Below are 16550 nucleotides of genomic sequence, written 5' to 3'. Positions count from 1 at the left end.
GCTTACTGTTGGAGGAAATAGAAAAATCTCAAAGTGACTGAATGAGGGGAATTCAAGCCACATCTGTTGTTATATTTAATACATTACATTTTACTGTCATATGTGTTGACAATGATGAAACACCTTTGATAAATGCTTGGGTAAATTGATGCAGTTTCTCTAAAATTTGAGACTGTATATATATTTAAAATCTGCACTCTAACAGTATCCTCTGCTGTGTCCACTCTTTCTCTCTCCAGGTCTGGAGCATCCTGGCTTGGACTCGCAGTATGAGCCTTCCCCCTGGTCCTCTGGCTCTCCCTGCAGCAGTGACGGCAACAGCAACTGGGGCAAAGTCCTAGTTGACGGAAGCACCAACAAACCCAACACCCCTTCTTCAACTAACTCTTCTGTCTGGCCTCCCTCTTCTTCTTCATTCTCTTGCTCCTCGTCTTCTTCCTCTTCTGGCTGCGGGTCAGGATCAGACCCTGAGTTGGCATCAGAATGCATGGATGCAGACTCTAGCTCCTCGATCGGCTCAGAGAAAAACCTTGCCGCTGTGACAACAGTGATGATGATGTCAGCAAATGCTTCCCCCTCTGTGTCTTCGACGGTTTCTTCTCCCTCCTCCTCTATGGTGAATTCTGCCATGATGGTCGGCGTTTCAGTGAATGGAGACAGCAACGGCAACAGTCGTCAGGTAATTGGTGGAGGGATGGGAACCATCAGCGGTGCAAATAATGGAAATAGCATCACCGGGTCCTCCCACTACTCTGTGGCTGGGTCCAGCAGTATTGGCAGCAATAACATGGGTAACCACAACAACAAGCCCGTCAGTAATAGTGGTGTATGGGGCAGCAACATGATCACCACCGGCGGCAGCACCCCCTGCATCAATGGAGGGTTAAACCCAAACACTTTAAACCCAAATGCCAACCACGGTGCCTGGCTGCAGAATCCAAGCCCAGTGTCCCAGGGCCAACGGCCTCTACAGGGTCAGGGGATGAGTTCCAAACTGGGTATAGCTCCCCAACAGGGCCCAACGCTGGGTTGGGGTGGCATGGCAGCTCCAAACAGCAGTATGATGGAAGACACTGAGGTGACTAATGGTACAGCAAGCAGCAAAGTGTTAGGAAGCAGCAACAGTGGAAATGGTGGCCTACAGCCTACCAACCTTAACACTGAATCCAATGGACCAAATAACACTATTATGATGAATACTACTACTACTACTAACGCCACAATGACCTCTAGTCTACCAAACTCTACCGCTTCACCCCAACTAAGTGGGGATTGTTCCTGGGGCTCTATTGGAGGAGGGAATGGGGGTCCCCTGGCCAATGGAAACCCCTCATCAGTCCCCCAGCACCCCCAAGGAGAGCAGGGGGGTCCTGGGCCCTTTGGTACGCCTTGGGGTGCAACTACCTACCCTGGAGACAAGGGCACCCAAAATGTAGACACTGTGAACCCCCCAAACCCTGCCTTAATGCAGGCTGGGAACCCCCAAATGTCCTCTGCTGCTGCTTACAAGAGTAATAATAATCACAATAACACTGGGGCTCCACGCTGGGACCAGGGGCCTGCCAATAACCCAAACCAGCCTCAGAGCAACCTGTCCTGGGGTATCGGCTCAAATCAGATCCCAGGCTCTGTAGGCCAAACACCAGTAAATGGGAACCAAACTACGATGGGCCCCCCAGCAGGGGTTCCTCGCCCCTGGGGGAGCAGCGCGTCTTCTTCTTCCTCGTCCTCATCGTCCTCTTCCACATCTAACAACAAAATGTCAAATGGAGAATGGGGATCAACAACTCCTGCTAACAACCATTCAGATGCTGGAAGTCATAAAGGAAGCTCTGCCAACAATGGCTGGAAGAGCCTGGAGGATGACGCCATGGGCATGGGAGGGGGAGGAGGTGGCGGCAGCCAAGGCTTGGGGACTGTCCCTGGAGGCTGGGGTCGCTCTGGAGGAAGTGAGGGAAGCGGAGAGAGCTCTGGAGGCCAATCCAGCTCAGACAGAGATGGCAGCCAGCTAAAAGGGGGAAATCGCAGAAAAGTTGTCCCTCCTTCAACAGCACCAGCTGTGTTACAAGCTGATGTGGACCCTAGGGTTCTGTCCAACACTGGATGGGGACAGACGCCCATACGGCAGAACACCTCATGGGATGTTAATTCTCCTCACAATCGACTTCAAGGTCCCAGAGGAGATGAAAGAAAGCATGGTGGCGGAGGCTCAGGATGGGGCACAGCTACACCCGCAGCTCCCGCCCAGACACCCGGAGGTAAGGCTCTAATGTGTATCAAACTTCTGTGTGAATGTACTTTAGCAATAGGAACAAAACATATTAAAATCTATAACACAAACTTCTATAGCTGAACACAAATGTAGAGATTGATCTCTCTTTCATGTCCTTGCAGGTTGGGGTGGTGGGCAGGGCGGCTCAGGCCCAGGTACAGGAGGTTCTGGCTGGGGAGAGCGGCCAGCCTCTGGATGGGACAGCAAAGTCCAAGCGAGTGGAGGAAGTGGGCATAGTGGCTGGAATGATGGATCCAGCTACAAGGGGAGCAACAACAACAGTAACACCTGGAGCAATAACGTTCACAAAGATGACAGGTAATATATGTCTGGACATTATGGAAGCACTTATTATACCAATACAAAAATATTGTTTTCAGTAAATGTAAGTTTTTTTGTTCTGTTATGCCTAACTGATCACCTTCATTGTTTTTGTTTAGGTCCAACACATGGACTAATGCGCCAAAACCGCAACAGGGCTGGGGTTCCAATACTGGAAATGTAAATGAAGGCTGGGGTAATGGTGGAGATGGTGCCAGAGCAGGGGGCAACAACCACTGGGGGGAATCCCAAAAAGGTGGCAATTCAATGGGCTGGGACAGCGACAGCGACCGGTCAGGCTCTGGATGTTGGAGTGATCCAAACAGAACCAACACCAGTAGCAGCAACACCTGGGTAGGGAGTGGAGGTTCAAATACTCCAGACCAGAGCACTCCAAACCCAGCCTCCAACTGGGGCGACTCAGTCCACAAACCTAATCCTCAGAGTAACAGCCAGGGCTGGGGTGAGCCAATGAAGAACAACCATGGAGCCCAGAACTGGAGTGAGCCAAATCCCAAGCCCTCCAACGAGTGGGGAAAAGGTCCTGAATCCAACATGTCCAGAGGGAATCAAGCTCCTAATAAGCCCACAGGTACTTATTAGGATAATTCATCCCATTGGAATCTCGGTCTAGAAGAAGGACTTTTTCCTTTTGCTTATGAACAAGTCCTTGTTTAGTCCTTGTGTCTTGTGTTTAGGTTTAAACACAAGACACAAGGACTAAACAAGTTTAAAGGAAGGAGGGCTATAGGGCACCAGAACTGAATTATAGCTATTGACAAGAGTTTTGACAAAGAAAGTTAAGTGAGGGCACTGCTTTAGTGGGATTGTCCCCCTCCCTCATCCCCCCGGCCCAGGCCCACTTGCACTCACATTACTTGAAATGATCAGAGCCTCGACTCAGATGCTTCCTGCTTATAGACCTCATCACCCCTCTGAGTTTTTTTGTTGTCCAACTGCTTTTGAATATTTTCATCTGACCAAATCTGTAGTGAACACTCCACCATCAGACCACTGCGAACCCTTCGGTAGCATCTTTTTAAATATCCCTATATAAATAGTCGTATATAAATAGCCTCAGGAACGCAGTCAATGCTTCTGCTCGTACACCTGCGCATGCTCATGCTCATACGTGTGCATCCATGTTTTACTGAAGCCCACCTTTCTCAAACAGGCTGCGCCCTAGGCAGGGCACACTTGTACTCACACTGGTCAAACGAATTAGACTTGAACTGTGATTCGTGCTTGGGCACTGTACAAATGGTAATTGTGAGTAGACACAGAGGCCATACAATTGATGACTCACTTTAATCCTTATTTCTTCTATCAGGCTGGCTCGGAGGACCCATACCCACAGTAGGTCAGAAGGAGGAAGTGGCAACTGGGTGGGAAGAGCCTTCTCCAGAGTCTGTGCGGCGAAGGATGGAGATCGATGATGGGACAGCGGCTTGGGGAGACCCTGGTAAACTCTCATTCTGTTATAATTTATTCAAGAAATGCTGTGCGAAATCTGAAGAAATTATGAATAATAATTTTCGTTTGATGACTCGACACATAATTTAACTTCCTTCCTAGGTAAATACAGTGGTGGATCTGTCAACAAGTGGAACAAGACTGACAAATCTGACCAGGATGCCATGGGCCCATCCACTCAGCACCAGTCCCACCCAGCACGCAGCTCCATGCATCCTCCTCAACCCATGCAGCCTATTGCCCAGGACAAAACCTGCAGTTCAGGTAGACAGAAACCAGATGAAGCCAAATTAAAAAAACAAAAACAACTAAACTATACTACACTATTTATTTTAGTTTGTTATGTTTGTGTGTAGCATATATACTAAAATAAGTAATGAAAACTAAACTTAAACATCCAATGTTTCCGCAGCTTTGACTATGAGAACACAATCAGGAGTAATGGCTTTCACATTTCCATTGAATTTCTGTTTCACAAAATGTTTTTGTTGGGCTATATAAGCACTGAACAATGATTGTCCTTGAGTAGGTAATATTGGTTGTTTATCGGCTAGGCATTTTTTTCCTCTTCAAGAAAGATATATTAAAGGTCATTAAATACATTTGTATGATTTGAATTTATGCTCATCCAAAGATAGTATAATGAAGGGATAATGACTTACAGTTGTTACAGTCTTTCTTACAATAAACTGTCAAAAAATAATTTTAACTACTATTTATTAACCAAAAACTGCTATATTGTGAAGTATATCGTTATCGAGATCTGAAATGACCTATTCTCAAATGCACCGTTGCATGTAGCATGTACCGACTCAGGGTTTGTTAACATGCAGGTTATTCTATTTATATTATTTTTTATTAGTTTTAGTTTGATATTGAGGTTCATATAAAATTGATAGGACATGTATTACAGTTTCTAAAATGGTACAAGCGTGTGAGTGCAAGCCTTCTGGTGCAGTCTTAAAGCCTTGAATGGACAAAAAGGTGCAAGTCCCGCCCACAGCCTTTTGAGATAGCTGAAATAATGTTTTAAAATGATTTAGACTGTACAAACACAACGTCTGGATTCACACGCATTCACAAGTGTATTCAAAAGCATACACAATTTGCACAGAACCATGAAGAAAAAACACACACATAGCCATTCTCCCCTATCCTCCCCACAGAGTTTTCTATGTTGAGGGCTTTTTGTAAAGCCAGTTGAGTCATCCCTTTGGAATGCTAAGAGCATCAATTTTTCTCTTCTCTCATTTGCCTTTTTTCCTCCTCCCTTTCCCTCTCACGGCCAATCCTGCTTGCTGTAGAAACAATGACTTTTGTTGGGTTTGAGAAAAAGAGTGCAAGAGAGACCATGAGTGGTAACGGAGGAGGTCTGGTGACTTAGTAATAGGAATGGTTCCAATCTAAGATGGGAAAACTAAAACAATTAAGGCAGCTATTCTGTAGAAGTGGGTGAGTGAGAAGAGGAAGAGAGGTAGTGGTGGTTGGGGTTATTCAGGGTTGCTGTCAAGTGAACTAACTGGAGCAGCAAAGTGGATGCCTGGGAAGGGTAGGGCAGACCAGCCAGCTACTGTAATAGAAAAGAAAACAAAGATAATCAGGTTGTAGAACTTATTTATTTTAGTTGATCTCTAGATGTTTACATCTGCCTTCTAAAATGCATATTGCATAGTGCCGGTTTGAGTTTATGCATCTACCTCTGCATGTCTGCTTAGCGGTGTATGCACGTTTCTTTATGTGCAAGAATCTGTGTGCGAGCATGTCCAGTCACATGAGGGACACTGAAGCCTGAGGCCACCCTATGATCTGTCCTATTTTTATGGGGAGGTATCCCTGGCATCTCCCCAAATGCCTCCTCTGGAGGGAGAAAGTAGCATGTCTGGATGGTCAGCTGTAACCGGAGTCTTTTGAACTCATACTTGCACACGCACTTGTTCTCACATTTGAAAGTACACAGGGGCCCGTGCACACATCTACTCACCAACAAGAGTCACAGTAAACAACACTTACATAATCAAGTTGACACAGGGTTCCCCAGGGACATTAGCAAGGCTCTCTTGTGGGAACATGCAGCATCATTATAAATGTGAAAATGACAGTAGGTTCCCCTAGAAAGATTGTGTGCATTTATAATAAGTAAATTAATGTCAGTTTTTTCTTATGATGCCACCAACCATCCAACCGCAAGCATCCATCAAATGTGATATGGCTAATCTGAATGGGGAGGGCTATGGTGCTGGAACAAAAACAAATCTCCTGATAAATGTCACGTCATGACACCTATAGTAGTTAGTAGTAGTACAATTATTTATTTGGACATAGGGTTTTTAATTGCCACATTAAACACAGTATAGATAGTATAGATCCTGCAAGCAACTGTTAGACTAAGAAATAAAAGCAGACACATTTATCACACAGATCACATGCGGTGGTACAGGTCAACGGAAATGTTGTCATATTGTTGTTGTTTCTGCAGGCTGAATGATGTGTTTACAACTTAAGGGAAAGTGACTAGTGACTTATGCACCTCTGTAAAATGCCTCTTTATGGTCAAAGAGAAAAAATTAGATATTCCAGACTGAGCAAATGTCAAGAGTATTGATTGCTCTCCTTTCCATATTTTAGTTTGGGGCTTCCGATTTTGTTTTTAATACAAAAGGCTATTGAAGACAACACCACAGAAAGTGCATCCTCATCCTCATTCTAATGGGTACCTACATTTTTTCCTCCAGGTTGGGGTGAGCATTACTCCCAGAAGAAGGAGTCCTCAACGTGGGAACCTGCCCCTGCTCCTCCTGTGAAAGTGGACAACGGGACCTCTGCGTGGGGGAAGCCCATGGACACCAGCTCCACCTGGGAAGATCCCAGCAGGGACACCAGAGAGTCTGGGCCTGGATGGGGCGGCCAGCATAAGTCTGGTAGGTGCACACATGAACATGAATATTCAGCAAAAAACTGTCTGAAGAGACTCTTTATGGAGTACATGAAATAAGCAATATAACCATATAAAATCACTTGTTATTCAGTTTTTTCCTCTGTCCTTAACGTAGCTCCAGGTCCCAAGCCCATGGAGACATGGGGTGGTGAGGAGGCATCCATGGGCAATAGCTGGAACCAGGAAGAGGAGGTGGAGATTGGCATGTGGAGTAACAGCCAACAGGACAACAGGTCTCATGACCAAAACACCTGGAACTACAAGCATAAAGGCAACAACAAGGTTTGTTTACCATGGCTTTGAACATTTGTTCATCCTAAACATGAGAACAATGATCCCACACTCTCACCAAACACTTGACATTTATGTAAAGCACATCATGGAGGGAAGTTGCTTTAGCCCCCTGTATTTTCAACAGAACAGAAACCTTTTTCTGAAATTCATTCATCCCTGCAAAAACACTTAAAAGGCAGAAAACAACCCTGCAAATGTTTCATGTGTCTTCATTTAATAATTGTTTTGTCTGCTATATTTCAGATGAACAAACCAGTCAACAAACAGGATGAACCTTGGATGAAACCCTTCATCAACCAGTTCAACAGCATGAACTTCTCTGTAAGTCCTGTTTCTCATTGTTTTACTGTTGCTCTCTTTAACTTTATATATATAGATATATAATATATCTATATATATAATTTGTACCAGGAAACGTGTTTATTGTAATTTTGTAGTTGCATCCAACTTTTTTCAATGTGATTCATCTGCATCGCCTTTACTTTTTATTTTTATCAAATATATTAATACTCTTTGACCAATTATGCAATATTTAAGCATTTTCTGTTTCTAATCTTGTTTTTTTTCCTTGCAGAGAGACTCTCCTGACGACTCCATGAAGACAGGACCAGGGGGCAGTATGGGAGACTTCAATGGAGTAATGGGGAAGAACCCAGGGCCTCGACACCAGCTCCAGAAGGAGTCTGCCATGGATCGCAACCCTTACTATGACAAGGTATACAGAAACATAAAAATGTCCCTGGTATGCTATGGGTGGGGTGAAAGGAAATATCACAGGCACACATGTTGAGAATACATCAAAAATACAACAGGAATGCTGCCCCAGCACTTTAAGATATAATGTTAGGAAGCAACTAACAACAGATCCATACAGCTGCAGCTAGCTGGATACTGGCTAACATTAGCTGGCTTTCATTAGAATGGCATGTATAGACATATCGTACATATCGTACTAACAAGTGAGTACAACTTTAATACATCATCGATTTTCACCAAAATGGTGGTTGTCAATAAAGACAACAACTCCCATGATCCCATGCTACAATACGTCATCAAAAAGTATTTTTCTTATTCTTGTTCTGATAATGAGACCCTAGCGTCAGAAAACTAAATATTGTACGTTTAAGGGATTTGTAATATATACATTTACCGTGTAGAAATTACATTACTAGATGGGTTGGTCAAGCTCTCTGCCATTGTGTGGATCTTGTGTGTGGAGTGGAAAAGAGTCCCATGTGTGTCATCTGCCTCAAACGTCTGGCTGGGTAGGGCTCTCTCAGCCCTGTTGTGCCCCACAGTGGTTGTTCCAACGCACTACATTTGACATGTGGACTATTGAAAGGGATGTTGTATCTCAACATTTAAAATTATAACTTTGAATGGGTCACTTACGAGTAACAAAAACAAATGAAATATGCACACATGCTCGATGTAATAATAATCAAAAGTTTTGTAAGTGATTTGTAACTACGCAATAATGATCCATTCCCTTACGTAGTTCTGTACAAAGCTGCCATGGGTTTATTTGGCTTTGCTGCTTTTCCTTCTTCACTTAACACTGCTTGTCTCTTATCTTTGTTTCTGTCTTTCTGACTCATCCTCTGGTTCCACCCTTCTTTTTTTCATCTCCACTCCCTTCCTCCTCACTGCTTACTTCCCCTCTACTCATCCCATTTTACTCCTTTTTGCTCTTTCACTTGTTCCTTCTGCCTGTTGTTCCCTCTATCCTTGTATCACTTGCTCCTCCCTTTCCCCTCTCTCTCTTATTCTACAAAATTAACTTTTTCCTTCTTTTCTCCTTCCCTCTTTGCATTTCTCTGGCTGCTGATGTGCTTCCTGTCCCTCTGTGCTTGCCGTCCACCTGCTGTGCACCTGGCCTTGCTTCTGCAGCTGTCCGTTTGTCCCTCTGCTTACAATAACCCAGCTTCTGCTGAGCTCTCCTCCAATCAAAGCATGAGCTTTTCCCCTTCCAATTCTGCTCAGCCTATTCCCTGTCTCGACTCTGGGTCGTCTCCTGGGGGCGCTCGGCAGGTGAGTGTGGAATAATGAAGAGGATGTTGTCTTTTGGTCTTGAGCCCCAGACCCGAACATACTAAGAATAAGAAAATCATGTTCTAGAGATAAACCACAATGCCATTCTAACAGGGTGCCCACCAAAATGTTGTCAGGAAATGTATTCCCCACATTTATTCCACATCTAATTTGTGATTTTCCTTGCCAGTGAGTTTGGTTCCGTTTTTGTAATCACAAAGACACTAGAAAGGGTATATGACCGATTCCCATGACATTTGACATTTGTTGTTGTTGTTGTTAGACCATGTGTGTTTGTGTCTTCTGTGCTCAGAATGTAAACCCTATGATGGGTGGCAGCAGCGTAGCACAGGGCCGAGGCGGCCCTCAGTCCCAGGTCCCCCCTCAACCCAACCTCCGTAACCAAGTGCCTCCACCCATCCTGCCCTCTCAGGTAGTACACGCACCTTAAACTTTCCCCCCCCCCATTTCATTTAGATGCTTTAGCGTCTACTGCTAATTATGTTGTATTGTTGTTTGGGGTCTAAAAGTCGAGCAGCTACATTTTCCACCAATTTCACTAAATATTATCAATGATTTTTCGAGCCCTTTTTCTCCCATGGTTGGAATTGTGGTTAATGATGTAATATAACCTAAAATCAAATCTTGTTTGTGTTCAGGTGCCTCCATCCCTGTTGAAGTACCCAGGAGGTAACGGAGGTCTGAACCCTCTGTTTGGCCCTCAGCAGGTGGCTGTGCTCAACCAGCTGTCACAGCTCAATCAGCTGTCACAACTCAACCAGATCAATCAGTTACAGGTAGAGTGATGAAACATTCAATTAAAGACTCACACACATTTTATCTGCACTCAAACACATAATAGGGAGCTTTGTTTAATGTATGTATTTGAAGCATACAGCACTAGACCATACATTTGTTACAGAACTAAATCTCAGTAGTACTGCTTTCATTGACCTTTTTCGTCTTGTCTGTCTGTAGCGTCTTCTCCTCCAGCAGCAGCAGCAGCAGCAACAGCAGCAGAAAGCTCAGAGCCAGAGAGCCATGCCTGTGGGACGACCGACTGAACAGGTTTGTGTGTGTCTAAACATCTTCCTGAATCCTGCTTTATTTCAGCCAAAAAGTATTTCATAGTACGGTAGTGTCTCCATGATGTTGCCTCATTGATTGGTTTGTCTAACCTCCTACCTCCTTTTCTTAGACTCGTCCTATTGGTTCTTCTCCATCAATGATGCAGCCGCCTCGACACCTGGACCCCTCTCTGATGAAACAGGCTCCACCACACAAACCCTACCTAGATAACTACTTGTCCCACAATACCCCTGAGATGCAAAAGGATGCTGCTGCTCTCGGATCCTTCAGCAACTTCCCTTTAAGTATGTAAACGACTATAGGAGTAATTTCTCAAAAATCGGTACATCCCCCCAAATTTAAAAACTATACATTTAGGTTTAGATATTTGCCTGTAAAATTTATATATATATTAAATTACCAGTTTCTTCATATATTTAAATTCAGGATGACTAAATTTCTTCTCTTCCTCCATCCCTCCCATCAGGCTTGAACTCTAACCTGAATGTACCCCTGGACATGGGTGTTGTTGTTGGTGGTGGTGGTAGTGGTGGCGGAGCTGTGAGCTACAAAGAGCCGTCCCAGTCCAGACTGAAGAAACTTTGGGCTACTGACCCTCTGGAGCAGAACAGCAAACCTGGTACAGAAGAACCTCTTTGTTTTGTGACAGTACATACTGTAGCACCAGACTGGCCTGTTTATTAAAATGCCATCAGTTTTTTTATGCAGTGATTGTAGGAGAGGTGATCATGTACTAGGATGTGCAGTTGAGCAAATACTGAAGCGGTGGGGGGAAAAATAAAATCTGACCCTCCTGTAGACGAAGAAGATGGCTTTAAAAGCCATGCACTAGATGTTGGACAAAACAGCTGCTGTTGAATTTATGTTTTTTCCCATGGAGTTGCTTTTTTATAAATGTAAAATGTATAAAAGTATTTGCTGATTTCAATCTTTTCATTCTAAAAGTTATTAAAAAAAAAGAAATTGTATAATGATCTGATGGCACCATGGTGGACAACCAAACCCATGAGGTTAAGTCTGTGCGATTGTATCCTAATGTTTGTGTGTGTTCATCCTACAGGTGCTATGTCGTCTGGGCTGCGTCTGGAGGACTCTCCCTTCTATGACTTCCTGTCTCCTGGCCCATCTCCCCTGAGTCCTCCCGGCCAATCAATGGGCTCGGTGGGCGATGGCTGGCCACCCCGTGCCAACTCTCCCCCACCCCATGGAAACACTGTCACCTGGCCCCCAGGTACACAAGCTTTCACATGCACAAACAAAACAAGCACAAAACGTTTGCAATGAAAACTGCTAATCACTGCCTGTGTGTCTGCAGAGTTCCGGCCCGGGGAGCCTTGGAAAGGTTACCCCAACATTGACCCTGAGACTGACCCCTATGTGACCCCCGGCAGTGTCATCAACAACCTCTCCATCAACACCGTCCGTGACACAGACCACCTCAGGGACAGGAACGGTAGGTCACACACATCAACATAAAAATAAATTAGGGTTGCGTTTTGATAGTTATATTTTCCATCTTTTACCCCCCCCCCCCCCTTTTTTTTTTTTTTTTTAAGCTATGAACTAACATTTCATCTGTTCTGCTGCTCAGATCTCATCAGCTTGTAGCTTCAGGTGGTCAACAATATTTGGTCATCTAACCCTTCCCTCTCTGTTTCCAAGGGCCATCCTCATCACTGAACACCACGATGCCTTCTAACAGTGCCTGGTCATCCATTCGTGCCTCCAGCCACAGCGGTTCCCTCACCAGTACAGCACAAAGCACTTCAGGTATGCGTTCCTGTTTGTAATTCAACCTTTGCCATCTTGTCCTCTTTGCTCCACCTCTTGAGCCAAACAATCTTTAAGAACTTCACCCATGAAGGAGAAAAAAAACTAAATCTGTAGGTAGAATATAAAAGGTGAGGGTTTATTTGGGAGGTTGGAGACATTTTCCACTAAATGCAGCTTTCTTACAGCAGAGAGAAGTCTGTCTAGCTGACTTTATAGTGTTCATTCACCTGTACACTCTCCTATTGGTTCTGCGTTCATTGTTTTGAGACTCTTGCTTTTGCTGTTGGAAATGTGTGACCTAAAAGCACACCTGTGAAAATGGAGAGGCAAGTGTAAAAAACTTTCACTTTGTTCTTCTCTATACTTGCAGCCAGACCCAGTGAGTCAAAGTGGTCTCCCGGTGGCAGTTCTGTGTCCAACTCCTCCCTGGCCCACGAGCTGTGGAAAGTCCCCCTGCCTCCCAAGGCGATGCCTGTGGCAGCCCCCTCCAGACCACCACCCGGCCTCACTAGCCAGAAGCCCAGCTCTGCCTCCTCCGGTTGGGACGGCCCGGCCCTGAGGCTGGGGGGGTGGGGCTCCACTGAGTCCAGATATACACCTGGTGAGAGCAGAGGGAGACACAAGTTATATACTATCTGTAATAATGTTAAAATAAGTGGGATTTATTTATGTTGAATGTGTGGAGAAAGAAAAGGGAAATTTGCATGAACATTTATGTCACAAACATTTTGAACTATTCCATATAAGGGGAACAACAGTGAAGGCAAACTCATTTTGGTCAATAGCTCTACAATGTTGACATCCACCCTGGAAAACCTTACATTTAGTGGGTGATGTAGAAATGCAGGGTGCACTACTCTTTTAGGTATGGGACCGTTATTTCCTTCATGTTGTATGGCTAGTAGACTCCTCTAACCTGTACCCTTCCACTTGTCTTGCAGGTTCCAGTTGGGGTGACAGCAGCAGCTCAGGGAGAAGCCAATGGCTTGTTCTGAAAAATCTCACACCTCAGGTACTCGCATATATGTAAAAATAGCTTTTCCCACAGTTCATATTTAAGGAACTGAACTCATTTCTGCATATTTGACTGCAGTTTCTTAACTCTCCACTATTTATTCCCTGATTGTGTGTGTTTTTGGTCTATTTGTCTCACAGATTGACGGCTCTACCCTGAGGACCTTGTGCATGCAGCATGGCCCTCTGATCACATTCCACCTCAACCTGCCGCACGGCAACGCTGTAGTATGCTACAGCTCCAAGGATGAGGCCGCAAAAGCCCAGAAGAGCCTGCACATGTAAGGACATCGGGCACACACACGTACACACTCGACTTTTCCATTTCTGTGTTAAAGCAGTCTTCCTGTATTTGACCCAGGATCATAATTGCACATTGCCTGTTAAATACTTTTCTCTGTCACTTTACAAAATGAAATGAATCAGTGAGTGGCTGGAGAGATGAATCGAAGTTCAGTTTTTACAAACAAGCCCTGTGCCTATTCTATCTGTCCGCTGAACATTAATCATTTTTGAAAGTTAATAAAATCTCTCACTACTCCTCTGACACACTTGGACACACACAAACAGGCAAGACTAGGTGGAAACCTAGAATATAGCTGAACTGTGTGTGGACTGTGTACTATGTATCGTTGCCAGATGAAACACCGTTATACTTTGAGCAGCAGCCTATGAGCTAACTCCAACTTGACCGACCAATGGTGTGACTTCATCACTCACTCAGACTTTAAAGTTTATAGGGCCTGCCCCCACTTTTCCATGGTCCACCTAAAAACTATTATCAGGATGCAGTGTGTTGCACCACTCCAGCAGTTTACGCAGATAAGTCACGCTCCCAGAATAATGTCAGGGTAAGGGGAGGAGATATTGACACAGATTTACACTAACAAAGTTGCTTCAGTGCATGTCAGTACACTCTTCGATTACCACAGCCACAGGATGTTTTTGAGCCACAGACTCACTCACACTCCATGTCTCACTTGTTGTCTCTGCAGGTGTGTTTTGGGGAACACTACCATTCTGGCCGAGTTTGCCAGCGAGGAGGAAATCAACCGTTTCTTTGCACAAGGGCAGTCATTGGCCACTCCCTCCTCTGGCTGGCAGACCATTGGCTCCTCTCAGAGCAGAATGGATCAGTCTCACCCATTTCCCAGCCGCGCTCCTGAACCCAACCAGTGGAATAGCAGCGAGCTCCACAGCTCCTCCCTCTGGGGCGGGCCCAACTATTCCAGTAGCCTGTGGGGGAGCCCCAGTGGCACAGAGGCGGGGAGGATCAGCAGCCCTTCTCCAATCAGCTCCTTCCTCCCGGTGGATCACCTGACAGGGGGCGGGGACTCCATGTGAACCGCCTGCCAATCAGACAGGCTGGGGGAAGGGTTAGTAGAGAATTATCAATAATCAGCAGAAGAAAATGAGAAAAAGAAAAAAAAAGTAGTTATAAACGCAATGGCACTAGTTGGACTCTTTCTCACTTACAAAATATACAACAAAACGGGGTCTCCCCTGTGGAAAATAAGTTACGTTTCTCTCTCTGCACATATGTCCACTTTGTTTTAGCCCAAAAACATATCAGTCGGAATACTTGAATCATGCAGGCCAATTCTATAATGTGAACGGATGGATATTTGCTTCCAGGTAGTGCTCTTTCAGACGGAAAAAAGCTTCAATCAAGCTCATTATTATTATTATATATATATTTTTTGTTTCATTCGTCATGTTTATTTGAATTCCAATTCTTTTCATTTTTAACGTTTTCTTTTTGGTTTGTTTTTTTTTTGCATTTGTTTGCTGACAATGTTGGAGTATGAGCTTTTTTAACTTTGCACTGAATGTGGTTTTTTCTCAGTATATATAATCTGCAATATAGAGGGAGCAGCCAGTTTTTCCAGTGTAGCTGTTTACTCATTGAGGTCCTTACCGTATGTGTGTATGCGTGTGCACGCGCACGTATGTGTGTGGAAGTACTTTGTGTGTGTGTGAGACTGCGTGTGTGAATGAGTGTGTGTGCTCCTCTCTGCCTTGGCACGCCTACCTTACCGCGTTGTCGTGGAGTTCAAGATCAACAGATAGTTAAAGAAGAATAAAAGCTGACTTAGGAGGATTATCTGGTGATAGTTAAAGTGACATTAAAAAGTATTGCACCAATTTTGTTTTAAAACTAAAGAACGTTGAGCTCTGCAGTGCAAAGGACTGTAGCCGCAGCTGGGACTAGCAAGCCCCGCCCACCCTAATGTAGGCAGCGGGGCCTATCTAGCAAGCCCTCCCACTAGCCCCCTAGTGGGCAGGGGGGAAACAGCACTTTCAGAATAGGCTTTCAATGTTTTGGAGGTGCCACACTGCAACCTCTTGTTTACAAGACTTAGGAGGCGGAACGTGTGTTCATTCTTCATTTTAAAGAGGAGATGGAATAAAATAGAAAATACAAAAAAAATAATATAAAAAAAAAACTTGAAAAAATATATAAAACAAATAGAAAAACGTACAAAAAAATAAATAAAATTCTTATTGAGGATGAAGATGATGCTTTGTAACTCTGGGAATTCGGATCAGTGTTTTTGGCCATGGCATTGGTTATTTGAACTATTCCTCTTTGTCTGCTAAATAACCAGCAATGGTTCTCAGGAAATCAAGCCAGTTTTCCCCCCCCTTGTAGGTGAATTAAAAAAAAAAAACTACTACTCCTTGTAGGAAAGGAAAATCCAACTTCTAGCACTGAAAACCATGTATAGGTCTGTAAGTTTTATTTTCTCTGCCAAATAACTGCTTTAAGCTGGAGAAGCTCAACACACTGCTTTCAATATGCTGTCTTTTTGAGGGACGAGGGGTCCTAATGTGGGGGGGTGGAGGACGGGCTGTTGAAATCCGACCTCTCCCTTTCTCCTCTTCCTCCACGCCTCCACTCCACTGATGTAAAAATCAAAAGTGGGGAGTGTTTAGTGTGTGTGTGTGTGTGTGTGTGTGTGTGTGTGTGTGTGTGTGACTGTCAGTGGAAGATGTTCTGTCTCGTCAGACTTATAAACCAAGAGAAAGGCGAATCTGTATCTATGCATACTGTAGCCTCTCACATGGCCTACTGAGAGGCGTTTTTTTTTCTTTTTTCCCATGTCTCTCAAAATGTTTTAAGTGTTTCATTTATAAGTACAACAACATTGCGATATATTACTTTTTTGCTTTTTATTTGTTAATTGCTCTCATTGCCACAAATGGTGTTTTTGAAAAAAAAGGAAAGAAGAAAAACTTAAATTCTTTTCGTTTTGGTTGAAGATATATTAACAGTGCAAAAGTCGTCCACATTTCATTGCCTTGATCCTAATTGTGTCCGAAGATGCAACAAGTCAAGTGGCTTCT

At 44.3% G+C, this 16550-nt stretch overlaps 1 protein-coding gene across 1 annotated transcript in view; it reads left to right on the top strand.

Moving 5' to 3' along the window:
* The window catches only part of LOC310960424 (trinucleotide repeat-containing gene 6A protein-like), an 18438-nt gene extending 1888 nt beyond the window's left edge, over positions 1-16550 (top strand). The window contains exons 3-23 of the mRNA XM_083932129.1: positions 240-2258; positions 2395-2590; positions 2713-3185; positions 3924-4055; positions 4169-4330; positions 6799-6984; positions 7117-7283; positions 7539-7616; positions 7870-8010; positions 9640-9759; positions 9986-10123; positions 10305-10394; positions 10525-10699; positions 10882-11034; positions 11476-11646; positions 11731-11868; positions 12078-12185; positions 12559-12789; positions 13130-13200; positions 13344-13483; positions 14198-16550. Coding sequence (XP_083788255.1) covers positions 240-2258; positions 2395-2590; positions 2713-3185; positions 3924-4055; positions 4169-4330; positions 6799-6984; positions 7117-7283; positions 7539-7616; positions 7870-8010; positions 9640-9759; positions 9986-10123; positions 10305-10394; positions 10525-10699; positions 10882-11034; positions 11476-11646; positions 11731-11868; positions 12078-12185; positions 12559-12789; positions 13130-13200; positions 13344-13483; positions 14198-14546 — 5438 coding nt within the window. The 3' untranslated portion in view covers positions 14547-16550. The remainder of the gene's footprint in view (positions 1-239; positions 2259-2394; positions 2591-2712; positions 3186-3923; positions 4056-4168; positions 4331-6798; positions 6985-7116; positions 7284-7538; positions 7617-7869; positions 8011-9639; positions 9760-9985; positions 10124-10304; positions 10395-10524; positions 10700-10881; positions 11035-11475; positions 11647-11730; positions 11869-12077; positions 12186-12558; positions 12790-13129; positions 13201-13343; positions 13484-14197) is intronic.

Source organism: Echiichthys vipera (assembly GCF_963691815.1).
Source record: "Echiichthys vipera genome assembly, chromosome: 17".
Classification (NCBI taxonomy): Eukaryota; Metazoa; Chordata; class Actinopteri; order Perciformes; family Trachinidae; genus Echiichthys; species Echiichthys vipera.
Note: the sequence above shows the minus strand (reverse complement) of the source record. Positions and strands in the feature narration are given on the sequence as shown.